This window comes from Oncorhynchus keta, chromosome 24, assembly GCF_023373465.1.
Source record: "Oncorhynchus keta strain PuntledgeMale-10-30-2019 chromosome 24, Oket_V2, whole genome shotgun sequence".
Lineage (NCBI taxonomy): Eukaryota > Metazoa > Chordata > Actinopteri > Salmoniformes > Salmonidae > Oncorhynchus > Oncorhynchus keta.
In genome coordinates, this window is record NC_068444.1 from 24,604,633 (window position 1) to 24,619,072 (window position 14,440).

At 40.6% G+C, this 14,440-nt stretch overlaps 2 protein-coding genes across 5 annotated transcripts in view; one reads left to right on the forward strand and one right to left on the reverse strand.

The window, feature by feature from the left end:
* Positions 1-8,157, forward strand: part of LOC118402846 (piggyBac transposable element-derived protein 5-like) — a 33,797-nt gene extending 25,640 nt beyond the window's left edge. Inside the window, exons 7-8 of one of the 2 annotated variants that reach the window (XM_035801173.2) lie at positions 1,390-1,540; positions 3,937-8,157. In XM_035801173.2, coding sequence (XP_035657066.1) covers positions 1,390-1,540; positions 3,937-3,972 — 187 coding nt within the window. In that variant the 3' untranslated portion in view covers positions 3,973-8,157. Of the gene's footprint in view, positions 1-1,389 lie in introns of both variants that reach the window. The other variant, XM_035801172.2, reaches the window with a different exon arrangement.
* A 268-nt stretch (positions 8,158-8,425) lies between these two features.
* Positions 8,426-14,440, reverse strand: part of galnt2 (UDP-N-acetyl-alpha-D-galactosamine:polypeptide N-acetylgalactosaminyltransferase 2) — a 102,555-nt gene continuing 96,540 nt past the window's right edge. For 2 of the 3 annotated variants that reach the window (XM_035801178.2, XM_035801175.2), the window contains exons 11-16: positions 13,995-14,121; positions 13,025-13,117; positions 12,709-12,792; positions 12,318-12,462; positions 11,766-11,885; positions 8,426-11,454 (exon numbers count right to left, since the gene is read on the reverse strand). In XM_035801178.2, coding sequence (XP_035657071.1) covers positions 11,299-11,454; positions 11,766-11,885; positions 12,318-12,462; positions 12,709-12,792; positions 13,025-13,117; positions 13,995-14,121 — 725 coding nt within the window. In that variant the 3' untranslated portion in view covers positions 8,426-11,298. The remainder of the gene's footprint in view (positions 11,455-11,765; positions 11,886-12,317; positions 12,463-12,708; positions 12,793-13,024; positions 13,118-13,994; positions 14,122-14,440) is intronic. The other variant, XM_035801177.2, reaches the window with a different exon arrangement.

A 14,440-nucleotide genomic window follows, 5' to 3' on the forward strand; every position in this document is an offset into this window, starting at 1 on the left:
CTGACTCCCCCTGTGGTGGGCACATGCTGGGTGCTCACACACTCCCCGCCACGCAAGTCAGGCTCAAGTGAATCCTTCATTAATAATTCAGTCACAGCCAGACATTAATTGAGGAGGATCACTCTATAGCATTCCTTATCAGCCTCAAGCCAGAGATGGCATTCCGGGTTTTCCTTTTGCAGTTGCGCTGTGCAGAGTCGGATTAGACCGTACAACACCTGGAGAAGGAATTACATTGATGTGATATAGCAATCTTCTGAGATGCACAATGTGACGGCAAAAAAAGATGACCTGGGACACCACCAGGAACTCCGATGCCCTGTTTAAAACCATACACTATAAAGGAATGAGATTTGAACTCCTAATTGCACAGTTACCACACAAGTTTCTGTTCAAAGCTTGTCATGCAATGGTAAGATAAGAATGTGAGCTGCATACTGTATATCCATTGGAATGCCAAAGATACTTAGGTAACAATTTGGATAGTCCATCTGCAGATGCTCTAGACTATCTACTAACCCTAGCTCTAACCTTAACCCTAACCTTAACACTAATTGTAACCTTAGCAAGCATTTGCTTATCAGCAGATGGTTTGTTGATAGTATGCCCATTTGTAGAGCAGCTACAGATCGAGAAACCGGACTATCCAAGTAAAGTGTGACCAATACTTGTTGCATTAGCAATTTATAAGAAGATACCATGGAAAAGGTCATCCCTTTTCACCATGGAAAAGGTCATCCCTTTTCAGCAAGGGACAGTAAATACATCCATAGTAAATCTACCTGCATTATGATTCCATCTGAGTTCATCAAGTGGAACACATTTAATAATCTGGATTTCCTAATCCACTGGAATTGACACTTCATTGCAATGCAATAGACTGGCTACTGTCAAGGGCCCACCCAGAGATGTCTATGTCACAAATGGAGAACCGTGCCAAGCGACGTTAACACTGGTCAAAGACAGAAGACTTCAATTAAGGAGACAAGCAGAGTGATAGATGGGATGGCTCATCACACACACACACACCATGGAGATTGGCTCTTATCTTCTCACCCTCTCACTGCCTCTAATTAGGTTGGACAGTAATGAGATGGTGTTCTGTAGCTCAGAGGACAACACTTGTGGATGTGGAGGACTGCAGATTACATCTGGAGAGCCAGAAACAGGGACGTTAGCTGAATATCGCTCCTCCTCACCACTAACCAATACCTCACACTTAGGAGGATATCTTGTCTCCATGACTGTCTGCGTCGTAACTCTGTCTAATTTCAGATGTCCAGTCAGATAACTGTATGTGATGAACATCAACATCTGACACAAATGATCAAATTTCCAAGATCCCATATAGCCAATCAGGGTTGGTCTTTTTTTATTTCTTCCTTTCAGGTATTTCATCTTCCACAAGCCAAACAAAACGTGGCAGCAGGTGTTCTGGCTGACCATCAGCATCGCCATAAACAACGCCTATATCATGTACAAGATGTCCGATGCCTACCAGATTAAGCGCTACAGCCGAGCTCAGTTTGGAGAGAGACTGGTGAGGGAGCTACTGGATTTAGACGACTGCTCTCCTACCCAGTGAGGCGACCACATAATCTTTGTAATATACGCACACACACACTGTGTACACACACTGTCACACGTACCCACAAACACACACTGTTCATCACATGCAAAACACTAAAACACACTAACCCAAAACACTAATAGATTTGTTCTTTACAATTGTAGACACTGGGATAGGTAATTCCTTAAATGAAACAATATTTTAACAGTGCCAAGTCTGGGTTAAATGGGTTGGGGGACCAAACCCCCAGGTTTGGAGAGCAGGTCTATAGTTTAGTCGGAACGGTCTATAGATTAAAGTTTCTTTACTGAGGCACAAAGCAGAGCCATTGTACAGTACACATGTCTCTATTGTTATTGTCACAGGCTGCATGACAAAAACACAGTTGGATAATGTACTGTTGTTCAATGTGCAGATTTCTTTAAAAAAAATCTGGTTAAATATTGTTTCCATGTAGAACAATATCACTCTGTAATGTAAATCGACCACCTATGGAGCAACATCGGGTGTGTTCTCTCCAAGATAGACCTGAACCACTAAGAAGAAATACTGTATGTCGGTAGGTATGTATGTATTACAGTACCACTCAAAAGTTTGGACGCACCTACTCATTCAAGGGTTTTTCTTTATTTGTACAATTTTCTACATTGTAGAATAATAGTGAAGACATCACAACTATGAAATAACACATATGGAATCATGTATTAACCCCCCAAAAAATATCAAAATATATTTTAGATTCTTCAAGGTAGCCACTCTTTGCCTTGATGACAGCTTTGTATACTCATTGCATTCTCTCAACCAGCTTCACCTGGAATGATTTTCCAAAAGTCTTGAAGGCGTTCCCACATGCTGAGTACTTGTTGGCTGCTTTTCTTTCACTCTGCGGTCCAACTCATCCCAAACCATCTCAATTGGGTTGAGGTCAGGTGATTGTGGAGGCCAGGTCATCTGATGCATTACTCCATCACTCTCCTTCTTGGTATAATAGCCCTTACACAGCCTGGAGGTGTGTTGGGTCATTGTCCTGTTGAAAAACAAATGATAGTCCCACTAAGCGCAAACCAGATGGGATGGTGTATTGCTGCAGAATGCTGTGGTAGCCATGCTGGTTAAGTGTGCCTAGAATTCTAAATAAATCACTGACACCAGCTCCTCCATGCTTCACGGTGGGAACCACACATGTGGAGATCTTCCATTCACCTACTCTGTGTTTCACAAAGACACGGCGGTTGGATCCAAAAAAAAATTCCACTAATATCCTTTGCTCATGTTTCTTGGCCCAAACAAGTCTCTTCTTCTTATTGGTGTCCTTTAGTAGTGGTTTCTTTGCAACAAATTGACCATGAAGGCCTGATTCACACAGTCTCCTCTGAACAGTTGATGTTGAGCTGTGTCTGTTACTTGAATTTATTTGGGCTGCAATTTCTGGGCTGGTAACTCTAATGAACGTATCCTCTGCAGCAGAGGTAACTCTCGGTCTTCCTTTCCTGGGGCTGTCCTCATGAGAGCCAGTTTCATCTTAGCTCTTGATCGTTTTTATGACTGCACTTGAAGAAACATTCAGAGATTTTCCGTATTGAGTGACCTTCATGACTTAAAGTAATGAATGACTGTCATTTCTCTTTGCTTATTTGAGCTGTTCTTGACATATGGACTTGGTATTTTACCAAATAGGGCTATCTTCTGTTTACCAACCGTACCTTGTCACAACACAACTCAATTGGCTCAAACTCATTAAGAAGCAAAGACATTTCACAAATTAACTTTTAACATGACACACCTGTTAATTGTAATGCATTGAAGCTGATTGAGAGAATGCCAAGAGTGTGCAAAGCTGTCATCAAGACAAAGTGTGGCTACTTTGAAGAATATATGTTTTGTTTAACACTTTTTTGGTTACTACATGATTCCAAATGTGTTATTTCATAGTTGTAGATTTATAGGGAAGATATCACAACATTGAAAATAGTAACAATAAAGAAAAACCCTTGAATGTGTAGGTGTCCAAACCTTTGACTGGTAATGTGTATCTACATATACATGTGTGTGTGTGTGTGTGTATAAGCCCAGGATCCTTCCATTATGTTTAAATTAAATATGGAGGAGTAGTCTGCACTACATTTCATTACCATCCCCCTTCCAGAGCGCTTGCCATCTTGCTGATGCTTAATACCTGAAATGGGAAATGTCCTGCTTACCAGGGTAATGCTTACTGTACTCAGTAACTTCATATCTCAGTCAATAGGAACTATGCAACTGGTCATCAGATCATATGACTGGCAGTCCCTATTCTCAGCCAATTGGTTCATCGCTGTATATTAGCAACATCATTGAAAATTCTGGATGGTGTGACTTGTGTTCAGGTTTTCAGACTGCAAAGAGAAGGGTTGATGATATGATAAATTATTCTCGTTCTTGCCAATGATGACCACATGAACGTTCATTTGGATGAAGCCTACAGTTGCTGTACAACATGACTACCGTCTCCATGTGGCGTAGTATTGGATAATCAAGAGCTGCAGGGGTCAGTTCAGTTCAACTCTAGATAAACACTCTGAACTGTCCACAGCAAGCCCTCACTCTCTGACAGACCACACAGACTGTTTTCAGTTCAGTTCCTCTGGTGATGTATGATGAGCCTCTGGCTCAGCTGGGGAGCTAAGAGTGTGGCCCATATCCAGTGTGCCAGTGTGGCCCATATCATCATAGGCTCACTGTAGTCACATCCATTGTCCAAACCCTGGAAGCAAGCCTGACATTGATCTATACAGTATGTAAGTTGAGTTTAAATTAAACATTACATACCGTCAGCCAATAATTATCTCACTCCAATGATGTCACTAAAAGATGGAGAGAAGAAAACACCAGACCCACAGAAGTTTGTCAATGTTATTCCTTTCAAAGGGGCTTAGGAGAATGGATCCTCCTGATCTGCCATAATGACTTTGTGAGGCTGTGGTCTTGCCTCTTGTGTGGGGACAGAATAGCACCCCACTGTGCTGTATGTTGAGCTGTTTTAAGTCAGTTAAGTGAATGTCACCGTGGATTAATAATGTATTTTTGGCCAATAGTGAATGTACTTTCAGTGTAAAAGTGAAATCAATGCTTTCAATTGTGTGCAATTCCAAAGTCCACGCACACAGGCCTATTTTGTCCCTTGGCCGATGACATACAATCGTGCTTATCCGCTCCTTGCCACTGTGACTGTTTTTGATGTGTGAAGTGTTTGGGAGATTTGTACTACTGAGGCAGAGTTGTCCTAGCTAGGGCACTACTCATGCACTTTCTATGGTCCTTCACTTTAAAGCAATTCAGTAACGGTGTTTACTAAATATCCCTAGCTTTGATGAATTCCTATAACTAATGGTGTTTACTAAATATCCCTAGCTTTGATGAATTCCTATAACTAACGGTGTTTACTAAATATCCCTAGCTTTGATGAATTCCTATAACTAACGGTGTTTACTAAATATCCCTAGCTTTGATGAATTCCTATAACTAACGGTGTTTACTAAATATCCCTAGCTTTGATGAATTCCTATAACTAACGGTGTTTACTAAATATCCCTAGCTTTGAATTCCTATAACTAACGGTGTTTACTAAATATCCCTAGCTTTGATGAATTCCTATAACTAACGGTGTTTACTAAATATCCCTAGCTTTGATGAATTCCTATAACTAACGGTGTTTACTAAATATCCCTAGATTTGATGAATTCCTATAACTAACGGTGTTTACTAAATATCCCTAGCTTTGATGAATACCTATAACTAACGGTGTTTACTAAATATCCCAAGCTTTGATAAATTCCTATAATTAATGGTGGTACTAAATGCTTCCCCAGAAAATAGATGAGTTAATGACTCACTTTACTCTGAAAATCTGTTTTGTCGCAGAACACTGAAGGTTTAATCCTGTTTCATTGCTATCGCCTGTTTCCTCTAATTATTGAGAGCTTGACCATTCTATGAAGAAGCAGGAAATCCATTTTTAATAAAAAAAGGGTAATTATTGTCTTGAGTGCTACAATATTTATGCAGGAATGATTTAAAGGGGATCAACGAAAGTACACGAAGATGATGAATACTACAAGCCAATGAAAAGGAATTATATTCTAAAAACATTATGAATATTTACCAAAATATATGATGTGCATATGCTATTGAGGTATATTTGTTTTTGTGTACTTATTAGACAGTACAAGTGATTATAGTTCTATCAGGTTCTTCACTTTTAGGTAAGACACATGATTGTGATTTTTCACCTTTTCCTTTTCCCCAAAAATACATTGTCGTTCTTGTGTATGTTTGTTTGTGTGCGATCACTAGTTATGTGCACTGATCACTGTCTGAAAGATTCTCTGACATGCCATAAGTATGTTAATGATGCTAATAACAATGCTCTTTTGTTCTGAATTGTTATATTGATAGACACCAAGAAGTATGCATGATAGTCAACAACCTTTTCAAAGTAAACACTTCAAAATCAAATATATAATCTCTTTAAATTGTCTGTTCGCGGTATATCTTAGTCATGAAGTCCTTGGATGTGCTCTAAAATGTTCTGTAAGTGTAGTGTTACTAAGCAATGTCTATTAGGCCATTTTTAATGTTATTAATACCACCATGGCCAAGTAGAGAGCAGATGACTCGTGTGGTGATCCGTTATTGCTACTCTGAGTGATTTCATGAACCAATTATAATCAGGAGAGATGGAGGGCTGTTAACCCCCCTCCCCCTGTATTCACTTTTAATCAGAACTGCTTTAGTTTAAATTCTCAGGTTGAAAATGTATGATCTACAATTTACAATAAGATAAAATATGACCGTTTATTTTATTACCCAGCCATGTATTAGATATATTCTCAGTGCCTTTTACATAGAACATCTCCTTTTCTTACCAGGCATTTCATGCCAGTATCATATGGCAACTTCAGATGACTTCTGCAGAGAATATCTAAAAAATATATAATTTATTCAAGATGGATAAAACAAAAGACAGTTTACCATCTGTATAGTGCATCTGTGTTCATTAAATTATTTTCTCACTCCAGGATTAGATAACTAGGTTTATAGTTCAACCCTTCAACAACATTTGGTTCTTTAAAGCAATCTACTAGAAAAGACAACAGACATAACCTATATCAACGGCCAAGCCATATCCAAATCCTAAAGCCAGATTATTTTTTTTTATCAACATTGGCCATTTATCATTTCCTGGAATGTCTTTGTGTCAATCTGATGTCACTGTAATTCCATAGCTTCTGAGAGGCAATATTAATTTACCATTGCTCTGTAAAATTAATGAGGTCAGTTGATTGACAGCCCACTCAGTCTATTGCCACATGCCATCTTCTTTCCTTCTGGTATTCGGTGGCAGGTAGCCGTTAGTGTTGGGCCAATAACTGAAAGGTTGCCGGATCGAATCCCCGAGCTGACAAGGTAAAAAAAATGGGTCGTTCTGCGCCTGAGCAAGGCAGTTAACCCACTGTTCCCCGGGCGACGAAGACGTGGATGTCGATTATGGCAGCCCCCACCCACCAGAGGGGTTGGGTTAAATGCGGAAGACACATTTCTTTTGAATGCATTGTTATACAACTGACTAGATATCCCCCTTTCCCTATTTACGGTTGTTTTCAGACCCATAAAGCATATAGAGCGCCAATACCGTGCGTGCACCCGCCTCCACCCGTAGCCGTTAATGGACAAACTGAGACTGCATGCAAGTAAGTTGGCTAGTCAGTCAGCCCAATGCCCATTGGGTCCTTTTATAGTTAGTAAAAAGCCAACACATTTTGTGAATGTTTTTCATTCAATACAGCCTCCACTCTGCATGAGTGATCAAGACTGCTGAAATACATTTTAATATGTAATCTAGAAATTTTGGACACCATTTGTTAGTAATTTCCATTCTAAAACACAGTGGAAGATTACAATATGTTAAAGTGTAATGACAGTGGCAAGAAAATAAAAATGTCTTCTGCAGGCCTATCGTGCACTCTGGCAATTGAAAGTCTAAAGTTGGGACCTGAAGATGTATGATTGAGACAGTCAAGTAAATTAACTTTGCTGACCTCAGGGCTTCATTATTCACTATTAATAAAAAAATACAATAAGGTGCTATCAAAATACTGTAAAAAATGATAGATAATATTGAAATATGTGCTCAATCAATAGTCAGTAGAAAAGTTGGCAAGACTAATATTAAGGGTCGTTGGTAAAATGAAATCTAGTTCCAGAATGGTGTATTTGACATTGTACTAATAATATGTAAATAGCTCATGTAAGCTGGACCAAACTTCCTACCGTATCGGATTAATTCTATACAACACACAAACTGCAATGTATGACTGCTCTGGGAATGTTGTTGAAACTGCTTCTTGTCCTGTGTGTTTTTCATTGGTGGAGGAAAAGTGATTGCTGTATCGTGCGTGTTTGTTATTTCTCCTCATTGAGTGTGTATGTAGCCTATTGTAAACCTTCCCTCTGTGATCTTCATGTTAACAGTACACCACCCTGATGGACTTTGTGAATCGTATGTATACCACCATGTTGCTAATAAATGTTCACGATTTTATACACCACCAGTGTCAAGAGTTTATGTAGGCCTTAAAGGTTCCCTTAACAAAGGCTCCCTTAATTAACATTATACACCTTCTAAATTATACTTTTAGATAGTGACACCGGACATCTATTTGTTAGAGGCCTTTTCTGTTCCCTGAGAATGACTGCATAGCAATGAGAGCATGCAGGTCAGGAAAACTGATTTGAATTGTTTAGTTACAGCCATCATTAAAATCCAAGCTTTTTCTCATTGCAATCCTTGAAGACTTAGCAAAGAAAGTCCACACCTCTTATAAATGCATTTATTTAAGTTAATCATTTAGTTGAATTTGCCATAACTATAAAACAATGAATTACAAGCGCTGTACAGTAGACCAACTCACTAGTAACTGCTGTTGCTTACAGTATGTGTATATAGACAAACGTACTGTATATACAAAGATATACACTTAAATGTTACCTCCATGCTGCCTCCCTTGCCACTGATTTGAATCAATCCAATTTTCCTACAGCAGAAAATAGAGGAACAAACCATATTCAATATCCCAAATTACAATTTCTTGTGATCAATAATTTGGTTTCAGTCATCATTTAGTCAAAGCACGTCCCTCACCTAAACTTGAATCACAAATTGTATTGACAATGCAAATCAAATAAGTAAATAACTTTGGCACATTGTGCTATGTAAACATTTCATCCAATTAAAATGTGGCTGTAATTCTAAGATTTTTTTTCCTCCGTAATTCCTAGTGAACAGCAAACTTCAGTTTCACACAAGTCTTACTAAAAAGGCTTTATTCAATACTTGAACAACCGTTGCCACCATGTAGACAATGTTCACACAAGCATTCCCATTTAGTACTGTAGGCCTCCCTCTAACCAGCTGAACTTTCACATTTGAATTGTTACAATTGACATGATCTCTGACATTGTTACAATTTCAACAGTGATGTGATGGCAGACAGCTCATAATACCATGTGCAACTTGTCATAATCCTACTAAACCTCTCTCACATGGGCGGTTACAACACCCCATAGTCCTGCTCACTCAGATCTCACACTCTGAACTGCAGATACTGCAGGTAAAATATGGGATGTTACCTCTATCCCCTGCTCCACACCTCTTACTGTGGGATACCTCATCTCTTTGGCATTTTTGAAATGCAATACCTCCACACAAGTTAGAGATGGGAGCTGTTGCATCTGTTTTGTCATTGTGATGCTTGTTTCTATACCGATGGTGGTTGGAGTCTCCCTATGTATACGAAGGATTGACCAGAATGGTGTAGAACAAAGGGATATATGCATATAATGAGGGCTCACAAAATACAGACAGCAAATATTACTGAATAATTAGTAATTTGCTATTCTAGAATAAATTAATCTATTGAAATTGGGGGCATCCCAACCGAGACAAACAATGCCATGTCAATGGATGAATCTTTGCTTTCGTAAGTCGTTATAGGCTCCTTTGGCCATCACATTAGCGGTGGGTTCTGCTGCCCCTCAGAAACTAACAGTAACGTTTAAAGTACCACATAAATCACAAGCTAATGTATTAACCCAATCAGAATACACCCGAAGCAGATGCGAGCTAAATGCACAACAATGATACTGAAATAAGAACATCTTATTGCTTTTCTCCCTTGAGTCCAGTTAACTATAGCCGAATGACCTGCCCTCCTTTAAGAAACCTGTTCACTAGCGCACAAAAACACATTCCCCTTTACAGTATGATGGATATCAAAAAAGGCAAAGACATCATTCACAAAGCATGCGTGCAATGTCGAGACAAACAAAAGGACAGAAAAAAAGACGCTCAAGTATTGGTACAACATGCAACACAAGGCCCTCCCATGTAAATGCTGTCTTTGTCGCTTACCTCAGATGAAGTGTACTTTTCTAAAATGGCAAATCACAAAGTGACAATAAGGACTCCAATGTATACATACACTGTGTGTGAGAACATTTCAAGAACACTTCTAAGAATGAAAATGATGGTTCCAACAGTACCCTGTAATAAACTCTTTACTAATTTGTATGAGGTTGTTACCATGGTAACACGAACACTGAAAAGGGAGAAGGGGAAAAAATCGATACAGTAAGTAGATACGTTTTTACTCACAAGAGCACAGTCAAGCAACGAGTATAAAGAAATATCAGTTCAATTTACTGTGTAACTTAGTTGATTATTCTACAGTATAATTGAACAAAAAATTATTAAATGTCTGTTACAAATGAATCAATAAACTTGGGACACTACTGCTTTTGCAAAGAAAAAAATACATGAATGATAAAAAATATAAAAAATGTTTTCCATCCAATTGTGATGGGAAAAAGAATGAAGAGTCGTAGCAACAAGTGCTACAATCTGATGACCCAGCAGCGATACATCCACATCCTCGACAACTCCTGGCCCCAAAAGTATCCATGAGAGACCCGTGAAGAGCACCCTTCTGATCAGACGACGCACCTTTTTACAACACGTGTGACAGGAGCAGAATGAAAATTCTGTATAATTGTGGAAGAAAAAAAATGATTTTGTTCTCTCCATCTCTTTACTGTTCACTCTGTCAGAACAGCCCACCAATCAGTAGAGAGTGTTTCAGTGAATGAACAGTGCGTAGAGTCCTTTCCCTTCTACCAGCAGGACCTTTAAGGGGCCAAACCCAACTGAAACCATACCAAAACTATCAGCTTTCTTCCTGGGCCGTCTCGGTCTAGTCAGGGAACCTCTATGGAATACGTCTTTTACATTCAATAAAGATAGATTACTTGATGGAAGAGGACAACAAAATAAGTTGCATCCATTTCAGAAACGCAGTGAACTTCAGTGGAAAGAGACATTTTAAAAGAACACGTTAAAAAAAACCATCCAGAAAGTTAATTCCATTTCACCTGCATTAAGAAAAATAACATTCACTTTCCAAAGAGCAGGACTAAAGATGAAACACTGAGGTATATAGTTGAATGGAAAGAATCATCATCCCACTTGGTCTGTAGTTTCATATCCTTCCCTCTGTGTGTTGTGGCCCCTCCGGGGGCCTCCGTCTGTCCGTCCATCTGTCCGTAGTTGTTGCTGGGTGGCTCTAGTCTATGTGGCTCCGGGGAGGAGAGCAGGAGGTGGTGGTGGAGGAGGTGGTGGTGGGGACACTGTCTCTCTAGAGTTGGAGGTTGAGAGTGAACTTCCACTGCTGGTTGAGGTTGGGGCTGCACACCTCCACTGTCAGCCCCCCAGTGCGTGCACTGTGGCTGTCCAGGCACAGGTTGCTACCCACGTGCCGCAACTTAGAGTTGCTCTCAATCTGCTCCCATTTCTGGAGACACACGAGGTGGTGGACAGGAAGGGGGAGGTTGGGACATGGGGGAAACAAGGGTGACATCAGTCACAGGTTTGTATGTACTGTGAGTACTATAATCACTAATGGTTTCAATTGACAGCGAGTTTATGGTGAATTATCTACAGTGCATATCAAAAGGGATCATCCCAATCCATCATAATCCACATTCCATGGCAAAACTAAATTAATTTTCTATTACCATGCTAACTGCCAGACTGCGGTTAGTCACTTTCATTTACTACTACTACTTTTTGATCGATCTGATCCGTGGTGCTCAGCTCGCTCACCTGTCTGCTGTCATTTTCCCTGCAGCCCTGCAGCTTGATTTGTGAGCCTGCGGTCCGGTCTACCACCGTCAGACAAAGGTCCATGTGCTTTACTGACTTGTCCTTGGTCAGCGCCCATTCCTGCGGACAAAGAGTGGGACACAGTGAATTTGCTACATTGGCACAGTTTAGGTACTCCTGAATTATTATACAGATCCACTTCTAAAGCGTTTGTCTTTGTCAAGTGTGAATATGTGATGTATACATGTTGTATGTTGAAAATCACACATATTTACACCAACAGTGGCTGGACTCCCAGAATCCCCTCCTCCAGCTTAGTATATGATCAATATGTTGTGGTAAGTGGGACATCAAAATGCATTTCATCAGTATGAATCGGAGACACCCAATCAAAGCATTAGTTGACTGTCCAGTACAATACCAACTCTTTGACATGTGCACTGTGACCCTCTGAAAAGCTGCGGCAGTAATTTATTTATAAAGTAAACCCACCTCATTGTGTTACCCAGCCCAGTGCACAGCTTGGTTATGTGTAATGGATCTGAGCAGTACCTGAGCCCTGAATGATACCTGATTTCCCCCAGCGTTGTGGCATTCGTAGACCCCCACCACTCCATCTGCAAAGTGTCCCAGCGTGTCTAAGCAGTTACCTCCCTGCTGCAGAGCGCCGAAGGCAATGTCCTGATGGTCAGGGACCCTGAAGGGCCAGACACACAGCACAAGTGAAGGGGATGTCAAATCACAAGATGTGGGTATATGCCACCCACCGCAGTCTTTCCCCTAGTTTAATTTCTAAGTGGCAAGCAGCAAAGGCTCCCAAACTCTGTTCTGCCTATATAATGGTAGGGGAAACAGTCAACAGTTATGTCTTTCCATTAAACTTAGTCTGTTTTCAAATAAATATATTGCTGGTCCACTGTGGTGGTGTGGTCTCTCTACTTACCGCAACTCAGGGTACACGTTCTCCAGGTACCACTTGAATGGCTGGCAGCCCAGCCTCTTCTTCATTTCCATTCTGCTCTGAATGCTGCCAGACACACAGAGAGTAAACCCATGACTCATCTAATTATCAGCCATCTCAGAGAGACAGACAGCCGCAGCATGACATCTGGAGACAACTGAGATCACTACTATAACTCGGTGTACTACCTGACCTTCTGGAGGTGTCAGAAAAAGGGAAATGTTGATATTCTATACAAGCTCAGCAGGGCAGTCTGCGATGCCATCAGGGGAAGAACGGTGTCTGAAAGGACACTTACTTGCCATAGGGCACGTTTCGGGCCGAGGGCACAGCGGCGTAGTAGAAGTTCTTAAACTCGTCCATCCACACCTCTGCTGCTCGCCTTGTGTTCCTGTGGACGGACAGACACCACGTTAGAATACTTACAAAAATGTGTCCTTCCTGTCCTTGAAATAGTCACTGATCAGACCATTTCATGGTACAGTAGCCTAAAAACTATAGGCAATCTTATAGAACCTCTACTTGGACCTATTCATTTGATCATATCTATTATTTCTTCAATGAAGGATGCCTGTCAAAATAATTTGAACAGGGCAAGAGAAAGTGATGAGGCGGTTCAGGCTTCAGAAAACACAGGAGGAGAGTGACAGTCCTCGACTGTTTTGAGAAAAGAGCACACATCCTAAGACTTGTCAATCTGTGGGGTTTCCAGTGCTGCGTGACAGACTGGCAGTGAAGGAACGTTCACTCACTCTCATCGCAATGATGAATCACCCTCATGTGATACATACTTGAACAGTGTTGACACTGCAGGGGTGAAGCCAAGATGAGAGCAGAGCTGAGGCTTCTGCTCTGACTGCGCCTCTATTTTAATGACTGCAGCTCAGCTAGACTTAAACAGCAGGTATTATGATGTGAATTTCAGAGGGCCTGTTTCATTCCTCTATGGGCTACAACCGCAAGTTATGTCATTTGGCTAGCAGGTATTCACCCCGCCGCCTCAGCTTGAATTTCATTGGATCTTTGAGAACGGTAAAGGGGAAAATAAGGGTAAAAAATAAGGGTAAAGTTAGTGGTATAACGCAATTGCCAGTTGTTAGCCTGTACAGTGGGTATTCTTTATGACTAATATTTCAAAACCCTAATGTACCGTCACTCTGGTGGGTTGTTATATGACAGTATGTAGAATAGGTTTTTACACATGTTGGACCGAAGAGGGCAGACTTTAGCCAAGTCTAAATCACATCACAGGGACAATCAATAGTCACCTAGCAAACACGGTGCCACTGCCCCCAGGAAAGGTATATGGGTGCTGCTTCCTGAAGACGTGTCCCACTCGACTGCAGGGAATGATCTCTAGACTGCCGCCACACTGCCACACGCGGAAAGAGATCTCTGCAATGTCCAAACACAAAACACACATATTAATATAACGGTTTATGACAAGGTTTTAGAGTTACATTTCATTGTGATATAACTTCCCACGGTTGGTACCTTCAATGTCAATATTTGGTATTAGGATCCCCATTAGCTGTTGCAAAAGCAGCAGCTACTCTTCCTGGGGTCCACACAAAACATGAAACATGGCATTATACAGAACATTAATAGACAAGAACAGAACTACATACATTTGTTTTTTAAAGACACACGTAGTCTACATATCACTACATCCCCACAAACTATCTAGGTCAAATAGGGGAGAGGCGTTGTGTTG